Source organism: Sceloporus occidentalis, unplaced genomic scaffold (assembly GCF_023333645.1).
Source record: "Sceloporus occidentalis isolate IW3139 unplaced genomic scaffold, rSceOcc1.0.p SCAF_82, whole genome shotgun sequence".
Taxonomy (NCBI): domain Eukaryota; kingdom Metazoa; phylum Chordata; class Lepidosauria; order Squamata; family Phrynosomatidae; genus Sceloporus; species Sceloporus occidentalis.
In genome coordinates, this window is record NW_028317062.1 from 2,181,159 (window position 1) to 2,200,462 (window position 19,304).

The window sequence follows — 19,304 nt, forward strand, 5'->3', positions numbered from 1 at the left end:
GAAATTGAGTGTATTAGAAATTCTGAGGTATCCTTGAACAAATCTTAATGCTAACGCGCTACTTCTGTGAATGATTATGTTAACACTTGCATATCTCCGCAGAAGGTCACTGATTCTAATTCATATGTTCACATGACAAAACAGGAAGCCTTTATGCAATCATTCACCATTTCCTTACTAATTTGAGGATTGTGATAAAGTACATACAAATATCACTAACTAGACCATTAGCAATGTTTGTCAGCTGTGGCATCTCATTTTTGAGAAATGATGGTGAATAAGTTAATGTGGAATGTTTTGTTCTGGGGTCACAGAATGTCTGAATGAGTGATGTTTCACGTATAAAAATAACTGGTTTCCTTCCCACTGACTGCCTCCCATAGTGGCAGCGTGAACCCTGCGGTTAGTTTCCCATGCCAAGTTAACACAGCAGATCCTATTGAAAACATTATTGGGAAACATGACCTTGGTATCGTCAACTTCGGCCCCATTTCCCAATAGACACCATATGTAATCGAAAATGCTTTATTTATTCGATTTTGGATACAGTCAATGATCAAGTATTCTCCCCAACCGTGACACTCATTATAGCATACCTTTTAATACGTGTCTAATATGAATAATAATTAATCAACCACAAATTTGGCTAAATGTCAACCGTATAACACAGATCAATCTATAATGGCTGTAGAGGCTGCGTGGCGTCCAAAAAGGAAGACAGGGCATCAGGCCTCGCAGCACAATATTCCCATAAGCAGGCAACTGGACAAACCAGACTACCAGAACACTCCATAAGCTCCACATACAGCCCCTTACCATCCGTATCAGTTTTGGACCGCCGAATCAGAATGCTAAGCACCCCTGAATCCCCTGAAAACATACGTTCAACTGAAGGCAACGTAAAACAGACAAGGAAGAAGATAAAATTGTTCACAGCATGAGCTACAGACAAATTATCACACCAAAACATGTTTGCTAGCTAGTTGCTCACCCCACTACTCCAAAGACACCAAGATCGGAAAGAGTTCCAAAAACGTTACATTTTTGGATAAACCCTTTGCCTCCCGACCCGCACACCATTCACCCCTAAAATAAGCGCCAAAACCTAAAGCACCAGAGGCATTGGTCCACAGCTCCAGCTCCGAAATGGAGGTGCAATCCACAGTGATTGACTGTTATAATCACAAAGAAAAGTATCCCACACCTTCAGATCCTCTTTTAAGGCCATGGTCAGCCTGACAAAATGATGGGGAGCACTAACCCCGGCCGTAGCCATAGACAGTCGCTGCAAGAAAACCCTCCCCATGGGCATGATACGGCACGCGAAGTTGAGCTTACCAATCAAGGACTGAAGCTGCTTCAATGTAACTTTAGAAACCCGCAAAAAAACTGGCTACCATGAAACGCATATCAAGAACCTTGTCCGAAGGCAACTGACAGACCATCTCCTCCGAATCCAATTCAATTCCCCAAAAACTCAAATGTGTACAAGGGGACACCGTCTTGTCCGGAGCCAAAGGTATCCCAAACTCCCTAGAAACTTGTTTAACAGCCGCCAATAAAGCACCACAGTGAGATGCAGAAGATGCACAGTGAGATGCAGAATGAATGACAGACGGTAGACCCGACACCTCCCGAACCACACATTCAACAAACGAACTGAACACTTCAAAATATTTACATGATATGGAGCATCCCATTGGGAGGCATTTGTCCACAAAAAAGTGCCCGTCCCATTTGCACCGGTATGAATCGGTAATAACCGAAATGCTGCCTCAACATCCGTTTTAGCCATCAAAGTCCCCCGACCAAAAGAACGCATCCACTCGACAGCCTGGTCGAAAGAGGTATAAAATACCATGCTCAAATCCGGGTCAATCCCATCATGGAATTTTCCCGGCTCCTTTTTGGGCACAACACCCAAAGGTGATAACCTTAAATTAGGCAAAGGACAAGTCTGGAAAGGGCCTTCCATCCTCCCTAAAGCCACTTCTTTACATAACTTATCCGACACCACATCAGAAAAAGCCAAAGCAGAGCGCAAATTGCGAACAACATTATTACCAACACACTCCTTAAAAGGGATCCGAAAACCATCCCTAAAACCAGAGAGCAAAAGAGAAGCCGCCTCTTGGTCATGATATTTATTCAGCCATGGCACCATCCTCTCTACTATTACTTGAGTCACCCCCTTTTGCCCCAGCTGCCCCTTTCGCTTTCTTAAAACACTCGGCGAAGGGGTGGGACCCATTACACCCAGAGCACTCATGCTTAAATCTGCACAATGAACCCAATTTGCATAATCACTTATTGTATTTGCAACAAGAGCCCTTTTGCATGCCGGCCGATGAGCCAGAACTGGAATTGTCACCAGCCGCTGATGAAAAGGGCTGGGATTGACTGTGGCCAGGTGTCATAACCAATGTTCCCTCTAATTTTTCTTAGGTGGTGTGCGCAGAAAATTTCTCTTGTGCAAAAATTTTAGTATTAGTTACACAACAGTATTACTTACTGTAATGTTTTTTAAAGGTGAAATTCTCACTGCATAAGTAAATTATGAGAGAATCATGAGCGGAGGCTCCAGGCCGCATAAAGGATAAAAAAAAAAATTGGAAAAAACTGTTGTGCGCAGGGGCGTACCTAGAGTATTTGGCACCTGGGGCGGATCCTGTACGTGGGACCCACACACACTTTAAAACTGCATAGCTTCTATCGTTAGGCAAACATTGACAGGGGTACAGCATAACTGTTATCATTATTTACTAAGGCAGACATTGACGGTGGTACAACATAACACCTATCACTATATACTGAGGCAGACATTGACGGTGTTACAGCATAACTGCTATCATTATATACTGAGGCATACACAAAAAGAAAGGTTGGAATGCAGCACTCAGCAGTAAAATGGTGCACGAGCCAGGGTACCACCAAGTCCATCAATAAATCCAAAATAAAGAAGCAAAGGCTCAGCACTCAAATGATAAGGTGAGTTTATTTCACACGGGCAACGTTTCGACGCACAGGTCTTTCTCAAGCCTTAGAAACATTAGTGCACACATTCAAGTATTTATGCAACAGCAAGTGATTAAGGGGTCGGACACACCTGATCCTACATAACAATTTAAAGTGACAGTGCAAACTGACCAGTCTATATATAAAGTGACAGTGCTATCTTTGCACTGTCACTTTATATATAAATGCTGACGGTGTTACAGCATAACTGCTATCATTATATACTGAGGCAAACATAGACGGTGGTACAGCATAACTGCTATCATTATATACTGAGGCAAACACTTACAGTGGTACAGCAGAACATCTATCACTATATAGAGAGGCACACATTGACCGTGGTACAAGCCAGACATTGACAATAATGCAGCATAACCCCAATCACTATATACTAAGCCAAACATTGATGTGGTGTAGGCCTACCACTTTAGTGTCTGGCCTAGTATCATATATATATATATATATATATATATATATATATATATATATAATATATATACAATTAACAGCAATCACACTGGTTGCTTGGGCATGATAGTAGTGGGATATATATAAAATATATATAAAAATTAATATTGTTATCGAGTTTTTCTGTCCAATTTTGGTGTGTTACTTACTTTTAACCCCTTCAATCCCAGGGGTTTTTGGTACCTCAAAGCCCAGAGCAATTTTGCCATTTTTGGGGTATGTCGGTTTAGCGATGATTCTCTGTTCCTGTGAATAGTGTACCCATGTAAACTATATATTGTTTTTTCAAGGAGAGATAGAGCTTTCGTTTGATACCATAGTTGGGTAATTAGCTGAAAATTTAGAATGAGAAATTTAGTAAAAACTAGCGAAGATTAGAAAAATAAACTAATTTTTTTTACATTTTCCCTCTGAATCCTCACAAAATTAGGTAAAGTGATGGAAAATCCCCTCCAAGTTTATCAATTCAGGTGTCCTGATTTCAGAAATACCTAATTTATATAGATTTTTTATGCCTATGGCTTAACGGGTTTGGGGGTTGTGAACGGGGGAAGGGGGGTTATACTGGCTAGATGTTATGCTAGGGCAATGGGAAGTAAGGTTTTTTAATAATTTTTTTATTATCTTTTTTTATATATATTTTTTTTATTTTTATTTTATTTTAATTTTTTTAAATTTTTTTTTATTTTTTATATATTATTTTTACACAGTAATGGTTAGAGGTCCTCCTAGGGACCTCCTGAACATGTCAGTGCTGTCACAATGACATCACAGCCCACATTATAATTTTTTTGGTATTATTTATATTTTAATGATTTATTTAATATTATTTTTAAATGAATAACGATTTTTGTTTTTTTCTGCTTTTCCCCTACAGGACGGAAGGGGGAGTGAGAGAGATGGTTTCTCACTCCCCTCCCCGCGATCCCCCTGCACCGATCACACTGTGATCTCTATGCAGGTCCTCACAGACCTGCATAGAGATCGCAGCGACTCTGTGCCTCATCGGAGGGCAGGATATCCCTGCAGGGGATATCCTGTCCTCCGATGACCTTCCGGGTTACGTCAGCAGTGACGTAACCCGGAAGGGAATGCCCGATCGAGCGATCGCAACTGCGCGATCGCGCGATCGGGCAGTTTACCGGTAACAGCTTACCGGCTTTCATGCCGGAAGCTGTTACGGGCGATCGGACAGCAGAAAGCCGGGAAAGCCGGCTTCTGCTGTCAGTGGGGAGTCCAGGCTGTCAAACGACAGCCTGGTCTTCCGTGCAGCGGCAGGGATGTGTCCCTGACGCTGCACGAAGGGCTGGACGTACCGGGACGTCCATAGGGGTTTCTTTGTGGGCGTTTTTTGGACGTCCCGGTACGTCTATAGGGGATTGAAGGGGTTAATAAAGGTGTGGTGAACGCACCAAAATTGAATAAAAAAATATATAATTGCTACCAGCAATCTCACTCCTAGCATGCCCAGGCAGCCAGTACATGTGTCACGAACCGAGGACAAAGGTAGATAAGGAGCCCAGGTGCAGGGGATACGAGGGGCTCTGTCTGTACCCCACGATGCATGATGGCTTGGGGTTGGTACAGACAGGCGCAGGAAATAAATCAAAGACTGAAGATGCGGATTAAGAGTTGTATTGCATATGATGGTACAACAATATAGCAACAAGGAAAGTCTCTTTGCTGAAAGCCCGCTGTATGGGGCACACACGGCAGGAAGCCCTCGGGATGGGGCACACACGGCAGGAAGCCCCCGGGATGGGGCACACACGGCAGGAACCCCTCGGGATGGGGCACACACGGCAGGAAGCCCACGGAATGGGGCACACACGGCAGGAAGCCCTCTTGCAGGGCACACGGCACGACTAGAAGCCCTCTTGCAGGGCACTCGACTTGGGAGTCCACTTGCAGGGCACTCGACTTGGGAGTCCACTTGCAGGGCACTCGACTTGGGAGTCCACTTGCAGGGCACTCGACTTGGGAGTCCACTTGCAGGGCGCTGGCCGCAACTCAGGAACACGGCACGAGACAAAGCAGGAGCAGATCAGGAACCAAAGCAGGAACCAAAGCAGGAACCAAAGCAGGAACCAAAGCAGGAACCAAAGCAGGAACCAAACAGGTAGTCCTCAAACGTCAATGTCAAGGCCCAGACTGCAGGGCTGGGCAGGTTTATAAAGGCTGTCTTGATCAGGTAATCAACTGCAGCTGGACCTGATAATCAGTCTGAGTGGCAAGGGCGGCCACTAGTGGCTGGAAACGTAAAATGAGTAGCACCAAGTTTAAACAAGTCCATACAGAGAAGGGTGAACGTTACAACATGCTGGAACCTGAGCATGATAGGAATATGATTACAGCCTCCCTATGCCATGCTATCCCCCCGACACACACTACAGCATAACACCCATCACGCTCACACACTTACTAATTCACTCTCACAGAATGTTTTCCTACCTTTTCTCTGTCTCTGTCACCTCCTCTTCCTTCTTCCTCTTCTATGTCCTCTCCTTCCGGTGCAGTAAAGACGGTGGGCATCAGAGCTGGCCTTAGGAATTGTGGCGCCCTGTGCGGACTACTCCTCTGGCGCCTCCCCCCTCACTACCCCCCCTCTGCTCTCTGCCCCTTCAAACTAACCCCCCTCTCTGCCCCTTCAAACTAACCCCCCTCAAACTACCTCTCCCCTCTGCCCCTTCAAACTATACCCCCCTATGCCCCTTCAAACTACACCCTCCATGCCCCTTCAAACTATACCCCCCCTCTGCCCCTTCAAACTACACCCCCCCTCTGCCCCTTCAAACTACACCCCCCCTCTGCTCCTTCAAACTACACCCCCCCTTCAAACTACACCCCCCTTTCAAACTACACCCCCCCTTCAAACTACACCCCCCCCCGTTGCCGGAGTCACGGAGAGTAAGGGGCGCCGAGTGGTTGCTGAGAGCTTCACGAGCAACCGATCGGTGCCCCTGCCCGGGACTTAGATTAAAGCATCGTTTTTTTATTGTTTTTTTTAAAACTTTATTTAACATGAATGATGTTAAATAAAGTTTAAAAAAAACCAAAAAACCCCGATGTTTTAAGTCCCGGGCGGTCGCACACCCCTAAGGCCAGCCCTGGTGGGCGTGGCTTCAGTGCTGTGCGCCGGGATCTGACATCAAATCCCGACGCACAGCATCAGTTGCCGCGCGCATCGCAAGGGAGCAGGATCGGAGGTCTGTATTAACAGACCTCCCGCTCCCTTGATTGATTTTAAGCCGGTTGGAGGGAGATCTTTGATCTCCCCAACCGAGCTTGCTCTACTAGCGGCGGACATTACTGTCCGTCTCTGGAGAGGTGCTGTGCACACAACCGGTAGCGGACCACCCCCCCTTCGGTACGCTACTGGTCGTGCGCGCAATTTTTGTTCGTGTGCGCTCCCTCTGAAAGCTATGTGCGCGCTATAAGCGCACAGCTTAGAGGGAACACTGGTCATAACCCTGAGCCACAAGGTTCGTCTTAGCGAAGCCATGACTGACCACCATAGACCCTGTAGGCTTCCCAGATGCTATCCATGTAACCAAACAAACCACTACAATGCGCAGGGTTCTTTTGACCAATGACACTGGCTAGGATAGCGAATGCTTGAAGCCAATTGGAGAAGGTTCTCAGAATTAAATGATATCGCCTTTTTTCTTCCTCCTTTCTTTTAACCTCCTCCCCCTTTTTAACCCTGTCCAAATTGTATTTACCCAAATCTCTTTGATGTGTGGCGCGCGCTCCACGGATAGGGACTATTCCTTCTACTCTCATCCCCATGACAGTTATTCTCACATACACCTTTTGTTTACCTCCCACAATTCGCTCCCCAGGTTGCTCTCCTCCATTCATGAAATAACCTGGTCAGATCGTGGTGGTGTTTTCTGGACTCTCTCCTAAACCTCATAGAAAATTAATGATTCACTATTACCAGACCCCATAATTGCTGAACCTGTAGATGATGCCCTGGATAAGTACTTCAGGCTCAATTCCTCGCCTGGGTTAGAGATTGAAACACTGTGGCAGGCACATAAGGAGGTCATCCGCGGTGCTTTGATAAAGATGGCTTCCCTCAAAAAGACAAGCCCTGGATACTAAGAGGAAGGGCTGCATGACTGGGCCTATATTAACTATGAGCTTGCTGGCCAGTCTGGGGTCATCTAGGGGACATCCTATGGGGTCCCACATTCTTGTGGGTGGGGTTTTGTGTGGCTATTTAGGGACCGTTTTCCTGCCACTTCTCAGGAAAACTTTTATCCTGTGAGAATTTTTGCCTGTTTATCTGTTATATGTATGGCAGAATTTCTGAGATAGGTATGCTGAATTTTACAAAATGGTTGTTATACCAACATTCATGTTTCATTTAATTTCTCCACGGGTTCAGTCCCTGGGGGAATTTGAGGGGTAGGGTGTTCCGACCCAACGGTCTCCGTTTGGAATTTGGCGGGATATCCCTACAAAATGTTATTGGTTATTTACATGTTATTGATGCATAACCTATCTCTTGTTTTGAATGTATTTTCTTGCACTTGTCACAGCAATAAAGCGCTGTGGCCTTCATTTTTTCCAACGACCTCATGTCTCCTGTGTTTTTTTATTTATTTATGTTTTGCGGTATGTTAATATATAGTGCCCAAGTCAAGAGGGAGAGACTCCATAATGAGCGGCTTGTGGACTCCGAGATTGGCGATCTTAAAAACAGACATAAGGGTACTGGCGATCAATCAGTATTATGGTCCTTGATTACTAAGAAGGGAGAGCTTAATCTGATCCTTTTTAAGTGAGGTTCTGAAAGCTATTAATTGGACAAACCAAACATTTTTTAGAAGGGCAATAAGTCTGATACGATGTTAGCTAGATGGCTTAGACAGGCAACAAAGTCGCATTACATACGACAGATACAGAGACAAATTTGTCTGTGGAAATTACCCAAGAGGAGATTGATTTGGATCTAAAACTATATGCCAAAATGTTGTCGTTAAGGATTACACCTTACTTGCCGCAGTTGGTTCACCCAGACCAGTTGGGGTTTTTGCCAAGAAGAGAGGCTTCTGACAACATTAGATGAATCCTGGGTGTCATACACAGGTGCTGGTCGGTTTACTTTCATTAGACGCTGAGAAGGCATTTGACGGGGTGGACTGGCAATATATGTGGGCGAGGCTCAGGACCTTTGGCTTTACTGATACCATATTGACGTCTCAACCCGGACATAAAATGTGTGGAGGCAGGGGGGGGTCTCAGTACAAGGCGAGCCTTTTTGCAGATGACATCCTTTTGTCCCTCTCGTCCCCCCTGGTGTCCTTACCAAATTTGTATGCTCTCCTGTCCCAGTTGTCAGCTGTTTCAGGTTTTCCTTGCTCTACCAGATGGTTAAATTGATTGAGCTTAATTTTGAGTTCAAATGGCACACCTTTAGGCTCCGATATCTGGGGGTGTTTATCACGCCTCAGCTGTCGGACCTTTTCCGAGATAATTACTGACCAATGATACAACAGCTGAAAGGGGACTTGCACAGATGGATGTCCTACAGCATCTCATTGTTGGGTAGGCTGTATAGTGTTAAGATTACTTTTTTGCCAAAGATTCTTTATTTTCCGATCTCTCCCTGTCCCATTGGAATCCTTAGAATTAGAGATGATCCAAGCAGACAGTCGACCGTGGTGGCGTCGTTCTCAATTAAACTTACCTCGGGGGGAAAGGGGGCTTGAGGGCACCGCATGTACTCATATATTTCTGAGCAGCTCAATTGGCTCAGCTAGCGCAAGTACATCTGGGTCTGTTGGCACCGAGATGGGTGACGTTGGAGGGTGGGACATTTCAGATGTATGTTGGTTGGGGGGGCGCGCGCCCATCTTGTAAAAATAGCCCTACACTATCTTTTTCCCTATCTATTTATGAGCTCCTCTGGCTGAGATCTGGGTTACAGACAGTGCCCTCTGCCCTCACACCATTGTTTCGCAACCCGGACTTCCCGGCGGACACAGGGTAACACAAAAGTTGGGCACCTATATCTTAGGGGTCGACTGCACACATTACACACTCTCAGGGACACTTTACAGATACCACAAAAGGAAGTTTTCCGTTTTATGCAACTCAAATCGTTCTTTTGACGCAGGTGACCCCCTTTGAGCGCTTTTGTTGGGCTGATCACAAACAGATGGGTGCTATTTTGCTGCTGTATTCACACCTCATTAGATGTGGTTTTCCTTGTGTCAGTTGTGGGAGGTGGATTTGGGAGACACCCTGTCACCAGAACAATTTTTTAAAAAATGACAGCAAACACACCTATCAAGGAGGGAGCGTATAAAGTCATAGGCAGGGTCTATGAGAGGCCAAATTCTTGGCCTCTCGAGTGGCCAAGAATTTTCCTGGGATGAATGACAGGTGCACAAAGGGTTGTGGGGGCCAAGGCACTTATATCCATATGTGGTGGATGTGTCCCCTTGTTGTGGAGATGTGGACTTGGGTTTTCCATCTGTTAAGTGAGATCATAGTGGTGTGAGTAGAATTATGTCCGTGGACTGCACTGCTTAATAAGAACCATCCTAACCCTAAATTTAATTCTTCTATGATTAAACTAATTCATAGGATATGTGCTGCCGCACATCTTTCCGTAGCTAAGAATTGGAACACCTTGATTCCCTCATGCTTTCAGATTTTGTCCAAGATTTGGTATATTATGCAAATGGCAAACCTGCAGCTTACATACACAACACTAGTGACACATTCAGGAAGGTGTGGACCCCCTGGATGGCCTCTGGATACGTGGCAATGACTCCTGGGAAAGTTGACTTGCTGTAAAATGATTTTATACCTTTTATTTCATTTGATGGATTATTATTTCTCCACTGATGTATGATTCCATTCTCTGTTATGCGGTGGGTTCACTGTTGGGGTACTGGGTGGTGGTTTAGAGGAGTACTAAAGGGTTTCAGACTACGACCATGTGCTACTTTATGGAAGGAGCACTGCTCTGTCAACACGACGCAACAGTTGCATATCTCTTTATTAGCTGGTCAATATGATTAGTGTACGATATGAGGTGTGGTGTGGGGAATATGCTGTATTCTGTCTCTCTCTCACTGTTTGTGCAACAATACTTTGTGTTTGATCTGCTGTCAATAGTTTTCACATATTTTGACACCAAGCATAACAAAAAAACGATGAATGACAGGCTTCTGCTGCCTCTTCGGAGCACAGAATGCAGCACCTAAAGGAGCACGCACCTCGGGCTTCAAAAAAAAAAAAAAAAATCTGCCATTGTAATGTAAGATATGATGTCTGTCTGTGTGATATCTGTGGTCTGTCAATAATAACAGAAAAAAAACATACAAGAGAAGCCACAAAGATGATAAAAATGTGTCTTTATTAGAATGTTATTGACTGAATTAAATTCCAGTATCAGTGAAACTTTTTTTTAAGATGTCCTGAGATGTGGCATGTCTGGTCAGTTTAGACATTCTGGAAGAAAAAAGAAAGAAATTAGAGATAATGTTAGAAATAATAAACACTCATATGTGTTTTACTGTTGCCTATAGTAGCACGCGTTATTGGTTTTGTAATTAGTCAATAATAAGACATTTGGATGAATAAATAAGGTTGTATACAATATAGTTGAACATGGTCTATGTTTGCTGAACATATAACTCACAGCATTAATCCAAGAGATATAAGCGGAAACTCTGGTGAACACTGTTGGTTTCAAGTAGGCATTGCATCCGAGGGAGGACACAAAGCTAGCAATACCATGGACTTGGTAGACACCGTTGACGGCACAGTTGAGAGGTCCGCCGGAATCACCCTGTATTAAAAAGGTTACAATTAATACATTAGACAGTAAATATTTAAAAGGCTTAACAATTGTCATAAAGCATTACTAATGAAAACAGATACTTACTTTACTGGGTCTAATGTAAAAAATGAATGCAACTGAACACAACAACCTTAATGTTTTGCTGCACGATGCTCCATTCAGTACTTATCTAGTGTCTATGAAATGTTATATCTAATCCAGAAGCACTTTGAAGAATGCAAATATGCAATTTGTGTAGTGGATCCAGTCTAGGGCACTGGAGTAACCTTTTAAATGTGATACCGCAGAGTGAAGATTCTCTACCCTTCCAAATAAAATGAATGCTGCTCTAACTTTGAAAAAATGTAAGGTTGAAAATTTAATGTGCCAAAGTATAAAATAATAAAAAGTCTTGTCTGCTTACGTTGCATCCAGCAGTTACTCCATCCCCACCAGCGCACACCATGGTGGTCTTGACTGTGCTTCCCCAGTAGGAGCTGCTGGAGCAGGTAGAGTGGGCAACCACAGGGAGAGGGGCCTGCTGGAGGATGGAGGGGAGGGAGCCATTGGCTGCAGGAGAAAATAAATATAAAATGTTGCTTAAACTGTACATTTTTGTGTGAAATAGAAGATGCATCATGTAGTAATGTATTTAATGCACAGCAATAATTACACAGAAGCAAATTGCTGGTATTTTTGTTTCATGAAAAGATGACAAGGTTGATAAGTTACATTCTAAAATTGGTGCTGATTTCTAAAGAGGTAATATACACTATATTTCGTATTCTTAAATACACAAGCATGATATTTTACTTTTTTACTTTACTTTTGCCGCTGTAGTTTTCCATGTATAGTTATTCTACTTCCTGAAATACAGAGCGCTGAAGTGGATCTACACTTATATACTTGTATAGAATTGGACGTTAACATCTCTCCAGGGCAGGGAGTAGAAGAGCAAAAGTGTTATTAATATTACTGGACTGTTGCATCAACCATCCATCAGAACATCCAATTTACTTGGAAGTAGAAGACATGCATTACATGTTACTTTGCCATATTAAATTGGAAGTAAAATGCAAGCAACTTACTGCTGGTTCTGCCCCATCCAGTAATAATACAGCCATAATTGTGGGACAGGACGGCTCCATCACTGGGCAGTGCAGCCAATTTCACATAGCTGTTCAGGACAGCATTGGAGGCCAAGTACAGGATGGCAATATCATATCTGTAAGGAAGATATAACAGGTATCAGAACACAAAATTATATATTGTATATTAACTTAACACAATGAATATACCTGGTCGGTTAGGACCAGGGAGCAAGATGTAAAGGCACACTGTAATATTAGTGAGCTTGGCCTGCTGTGGTGGGTTTGCCTTGCCGGGAGACTACAGGTGGGCTGAACAGCACTCAGGCTTCACTTTACAGTGATGTATTATTTATTATTAAATATAGTGTGTCTGTTTTCATGATTATGTGCGTAAACAACTACACATTATTATAAGCAGCTGTAACTAGAGTTCTAGGTGTCTAGGGCAGAGAAAGATGCCTTTCTGCGTTGACATCATAATCACTAAAACAAAAAAGGGACCAGGAGAATTTCTACTGGAAGCTCAAGCATATCCCTCAACTTGTCCTATGGCTTCTTATATTGAATAAATGAAGCCTCGACGATATTTAGTTACATGCATTAAGCTGCATTTCAGCATATTATAAATATAGAAGACTAAAATATGACATTGAAAACCACAGAAGCTATGATTCTTCCATATTTCACACATTTCTGATTCTATTTCCTTCCTTAGGGCTAAAAATGTTGTTACACATGTGCATGCCTTTTAAAATGGTTCTTAACCCGTTAACATAATGTTTTCTTCTATTAAAGAAGATACATTTTTTTTCAAATAAACCAAGAATTGTGAGAATGCATCTTGTGATTTAGAAGTTACACACGGCCTATCTTTAGGCTTGCGCTAACAGTGACAAGAATTTAACTTCTTTTCATCCAACTGATTGATGCACATGCTGATATCATAAATATACCTACAAATGTAAGACAAAAGTTGTAACTTCCTGCTGCATATGAAACATTTCTTGATTTGCTCATTTCTCGATTATGTACAAAATCCTCAGGGGCAATCTAGATGTATATCTGATTCTGATAACGTTCACACATTCTCACATCTGGGTTTATCACTGCTCTTAAGTCTAACAATTGTTTCTTACCCATTTGCCACATTGTTGGGGTTCCAGCTAGCGTGTTTTACAATCCTTGACACAGGGATAACCTGCTCTGTTCCATCATTTTGGCTTAGGTTTTGTTCTCCCAAGGCAACACGGAAGCTAACGGTTCTATTCATCAAGGAGAAATAAAAAAAACTGATTCAGCATTCGAGGTTGTTACCAATATACTGGTCATCATGACATCACTAAGTGCTTTAAAATACCACATTTTTATTAAAAATTTGCAGCTAACTCTATCAGATATATGTAAACTTGGAATGAAGAAAGACACCAGATCAAGTTAGAACTTTATTTCTAGTGTGGACATTCCAAATGGTTAATTAGTATAGCATAATTTTCTGTTTCGTATAACAAATGTTCTTTTTAATGACACTTCTACATTCTACTTCTAGAGAGCATATGTGTTACCTAATATGCAGTGATTCTAAATCAAATGTTTGACGGAAAAAATAGTCCTTGCATTTCCTACATGAACACACTGATATACAATTTCCTTCTTATAAACTTGGAGTGTAGATACTCTGATAGCCTACAAATCTAAAAGAAATGCATTGAAGGTCATTTGACAGCCCTGTTGACTCAGAAATACTGTAAATGTTATTACCTGTCTACGCAGTGAGCTGCGGTTAGGACACGGTTAGCACGAATCAGGGAACCACCACAGGTGTGATACCAGCTGCTTCCAGACTGATATTGGAGAGAAATCTAGGGAGTGGATGAGGGACAAGAATTTTGGTTTATGATTAAGGCACATTGGTTCGACACATGTCAATTAAAAGGTAGACTAACTAGATACGTCCAAGCAAGGTAGATTAATGCTGTAGTTCTATTTTCCAGCTGAGAGTGAAAGGAAGAATCGATCTAAGGTTACTGGCGCTGACTAGAACTAGTGGTATATAATTTATGATTGTATCTTATCTTTAAGAAGGTTTTAGAACAGCTGTTGTATTACAAATTCTTAAACCGTTAATCTGAAAAGATCCAGTGGCCTTATAGGCAATATAACATGAAGATTTGAAAAATACAGTGTGACAATTTTGCTATCTAAGATGAGGACCACAACCGTGGTTCGTCCAGAACCATACTGGACTTTTTTGAATTCCCCAGAACCCACCAAAATAGATGAAACATATTCCATATTTATCTCTGAGCTATCAACTATCAACTTGGTTGATTAACCTTGTTTAGCCTTGTATTCACTTTAGCTCATGATATGCTTACCTAGTTCTGAACTTTTTAAATGTTTATTTTAGATCACAATGATCACTAACCTGCCATGGCCATGCATTTTTAGCAGCATTGGTTCCTCCTACCACACGTGTATTATCCTCCATAAACTGGACACCATCATAACATTGTCCTATGTTGGGAAAAAAAATATTGTAATCTGAATACAAGCTCAATGAAAATGACCTTACTATAATCCAGACCTGGTTTTTTAAGGACAGCATTTCAAGAAAATGTGTATATTTGTAATTCAGTTTAATAGAAATGTAGAATTTGATGAGAGGTGAGAACTATTCACTCCTCTAGACCAAATAAAGAGAATGTATGAAGCCATAATAACACAAAAGAAAATGGAGCCCTCCGTTAAAGGTGATACCTTTTTTGGGTCAATGTAGAAAAAGATATAATATTGCATAAGCTTTCTGAGCCCCAGAGGTCTCGTCTGTGCTGGTCCAATAAATGGTAATTAAAGACTAAATATTCTGTTTTCAGAACCCAGCTAAATATTGGGTATCTTTTGTTATACAGGATTAGCTTTACCTAGTTAATCTGAACAAATGAGAAAAAGAAAGCTAAAGTCTACATATTGGTTCAGGCACTAGCTGTACAGGGAATGTCATAGTAAATAATTATACTTGGAAACTCTCAAGTCTTTCCTCATAGGCCCCATGAGGGGGTCCGTAAAGTTCTAGTCTACTTTTCCCTACTTTGGGAAAAATCCAAATATTCTGAATTCATACTCTTTACCAAAACAGCAACCTATTATCTTCTATCAAAAAAACATGATCTATTGTTCCTAGGTATTCCTATGTCTGAAGACCTACTTTGTAATCCAATTCTTCCTACCTTGCTCTAATTTAGAGTTAGGGTGAGAGACATTTTTACAACATGCTCTAATGTTCTCATTAAAGAGAGTCAGTCAATAATAAAATAATATTTTCCATTTATCGATGAAAACAGCCTTTATATATCATATGACTTACCACAAAGGACAAGAGCCGCTAGCACAAGAAGCCTCAACATGGTCCTACTGTGGTCAGTAAAATGTAAAGTGGTAGGGCAATTGTCTTTTTTATATGTTACAGGGCAGCTAGTGGGAAATTGTATAGATGCGACAGGTGGTGGAAGGCTAATATGTTTGTTACTTTCCTCAGTTATAAAATCTTATTTTTACCCTTGCCACAAGGACAAATTAGCTACTTCTTTAACATGTTATTAATAGCTGAATAGATATGGCTATTTTTTTAATCAATACCAGCTTATGTTGAATGTTGTATTTTCCAACTGATATGTTTTTATGAGACTGTATGAGACTTTATATTTTATTATTAACATGGATAAACAATGTATATTGACTGACTTTCCTGGAAAAGTCAGATTTATATATATAACATGCTTATCATTTTTAAATAATTGTTTATTTACACACAAAAGTTCATAACCTATGGAGGAAAAGATAGGAAACTTTTACTGGTCAACTAATTTTTTTCTTCTCCACGCTCAATTCACTGTGCTTCCTGTTCTACACGAGTATCTCCCTTTTCCTGGAGCCGTTACGCAAATGTATGGGGCTTGGGGTCCCCCACTTACAAACTCCCATTTCTTCATAAGTGAATATTTGCTGTTGACATGACAATAGGAAAATGAGGGTCTAACCAGCAGTTATGGCTCTGTGAGCAATGGTGGCACACTAGAGGCACACTATACTATATGTACTTATCTTTTTTATATTTTTTAAATAGAAATACAACCATACAGCCATGCCATTTTGTTATATCTATATATTCTCTTTGCTAACATGTCATCCTTTGAATATCATTTCATCAAAGATCCCTTTCTTCACTTAAACGGTGTTGTGTAACGCCTCGATTACTCTGGTGTAATTGCCCTAGATTCTGCAACACCTAGAACGGCAGCAGGGGCCTGTGTGGCCCCTCCCTGTGGTGTTAATGTCCACAATATACTATATGGCTACAGAGGCCTGCTTTAAAAGAGACCATCAACGATAGCCTCCTAAGCCTCAATGGTGTCGCTGAATTGCCTCAATAGCGAGGCATTCAGCAACACCGAAAACCCACCCCAGGAGGTACTGTGACCACTCTGAAGAGGGGTCACAAGGAGCACTGTGAGAGATTTTGCCTCTTGCAAGATAGTGGTACCCTTTAAAAAAACAAGTTTCCAAGAGGGTCTCTGCAGACCCTTCTGAGAACTCTAGGCTCCAATACAGGTATTGCATTTAACAAAGCAAAATCAATGGAGCCAAGCTTTCTAATGACAATGTGATTAGTAAAATATAATGAATACATTTTAAAAATGGCAATAATTAAGATTTGGTAACATTTGAAAATAATTATGCAGTGATCAGGGGAACCACCCAGTTCCAAGAAAATGTAAAAAAAAAGTTCAAAAAGTTTAAAAAGTTCATTTTTATGCGCAAACACTAAAATTAGCGCTGTATCTTAAAAAAATCCCGGCATGGAAAGTTAAAATACTAGCATTTAAAATACCCATGGGATGTCTAGTTTAAAAAAACGTATGGTCTGATGGGGTAAAATGAATTGGCTGGGTTCAAAGCTGCCCCCAAACAGGCCAACAAACCCATGCATGGGTGGTATCACTGTACTCAGGAGATGTTGCTGAACACAGATTGTGTTGTTTGACAGTGACATATAGTGACAGCTGTAAATCTATACCTAAAGTACAATGTGTGTTGCAAAAAAAACACACCAAAAATTACAAATGACAAAGGATGGAAAGAGTTAAATAGGGGGATCAGATGTTAAAGTTTCAAGTTGAAAAATGCTCACTTCACAAATGTGGCATTGTAGCTCTGACACAACCTGACAAACCCATGCATGGGGGGGTATCACTGTAGTTGGGAGATGTTTCTGAACACATATTGGGGTGTTTGACGGTCGCATATATCAGGAGCTATAAATTTATACCTGAAGTACCATGTGAAAAAAAAAAAATACTAATACAAATTTTGGCAAAGGCTGGTGGTAGAATAAGTGCATAGAAAGGGTTAAAATACCAGCATTTGAAATGCGTTGGTGTGTCTAGTTCTTAAAAATATATGGTTTAGGACAAGGGGCAGAAGGACCAGGCGTCGAAATTCTGAATTGAAAACCTGAATTGTGCATGTTCCAAATGTCGCTTTTTAGCCTCCAAATAACCAGACAAACCCATGGATGGGTGGTATCATTGCAATCAGTTGCTGAACACATATTGTGGTATTGTTTTGAAGTGACATATACCAGGGACTGTAAATTTATACCTGACTTACAATTTGTCAAACTTTGTGGTAGTAATCTATTTTGTGTTTAGTGGTGGTAGTAGAATTAGTGTGTGGAAAGGGTTAAAAATACCAGCATTTGAAATACCTTTGTGTGTTTAGTTTTCAAAAATATATGGTTTGATAGTTTACAGCTAAACACAAGCACCGTAAAAGTGTTAAAACAGCCTTGGTTAGAAGTGTACAAAAATAAAAAAACAGTGCGGTCCTTAGAATTATGAGGAATGGAAGGGAATCATATACAAAACTAGTGTGGGGGCATCATGTACATTAAGCTTGCGCACCTCCAATTTGTATGAAATGTAGAACAGCTAACAATGTTCTCACATTAGGAAGTACTCATCACATAAGACAATATAAAATTAAATATTTACGTTTGCCATGGAAGTAGATATACTGCTTCTGTTCCTATGTTGCTACACGGATTATATATTTACAAATGCATAATGCACACACGCATATATACACACTCACACATACACACACGGTTATATGTAATATGCACACTCTCTTATTTTCTTATTTTTCCCATAGCTACAGCTTCCTGGCAGGGGGATTCTAACACTAACTCTGACTCTTGCCTTTTCCTTACAAGCAGACATACAGTAGCGTACCTAGCGCGCGGGGGGGGGTCCGCCCCGGGTGCCCCTCGTCAGGGGGGTGCCACGGGCTAGGGTGACCACATGTCCCGGATCTCCGGCAGCCTCGTCACCTTTTTTTTTTTTTTTAAACGGAGGAGAGAGAGGGGCGCCTAGCAACCGTTCGGCGCCCCTCAGTCTCCTTCGTGAGGCCTCTAACTCCGTCGCGGTGCTGGCATGTCATGCTGAGCGCCGAAGTATGACGTCATATTTCGGCGCTCAGGAGTGAAGCAGCGCAGCGGCAGAGCAGGAAGCAGCGGCAGAGCAGGAAGCAGCGGCAGAGCAGGAAGCAGCGGCAGAGCAGGAAGACGGAGGCGTCGTGCTCCCACGCAGGACTTTTGGATGGTAAATCCAAAACCTTTAACTACAAAGGGGGAGAGGGGGGTAGATAGTGAGGAGGGAGGGAGGGGGGGTAGATAGTGAGGAGGGAGGGAGGGGGGGTAGATATTGAGAAGAGAGGGAGGGGGGTAGATAGTGAGAAGAGAGGGGGTAGATAGTGAGAAGAGAGGGGGTAGATAGTGAGAATGAGTGAGAGAATGAATGAATGTGTTGATGAATTGTCTGAATGAGGGAGATAATTAATGAGTTTGTGAGAATGCATTAATGAATGTG

General features: G+C 42.0%; 1 protein-coding gene across 1 annotated transcript; it reads right to left on the minus strand.

The window, feature by feature from the left end:
- Positions 1-10,883: 10,883 nt before the first annotated feature.
- LOC149285251 (chymotrypsin-like elastase family member 1) lies at positions 10,884-15,782 on the minus strand. Its single transcript, XM_089495608.1, has 8 exons — positions 15,743-15,782; positions 14,804-14,892; positions 14,137-14,237; positions 13,515-13,640; positions 12,376-12,512; positions 11,712-11,857; positions 11,103-11,296; positions 10,884-10,956 (listed from the first exon to the last, which is right to left on the minus strand). Exons 1-8 carry the CDS (start codon positions 15,780-15,782, stop codon positions 10,884-10,886), a joined length of 906 nt encoding a protein of 301 aa, XP_089351734.1.
- Between the last annotated feature and the right edge of the window lie 3,522 nt (positions 15,783-19,304).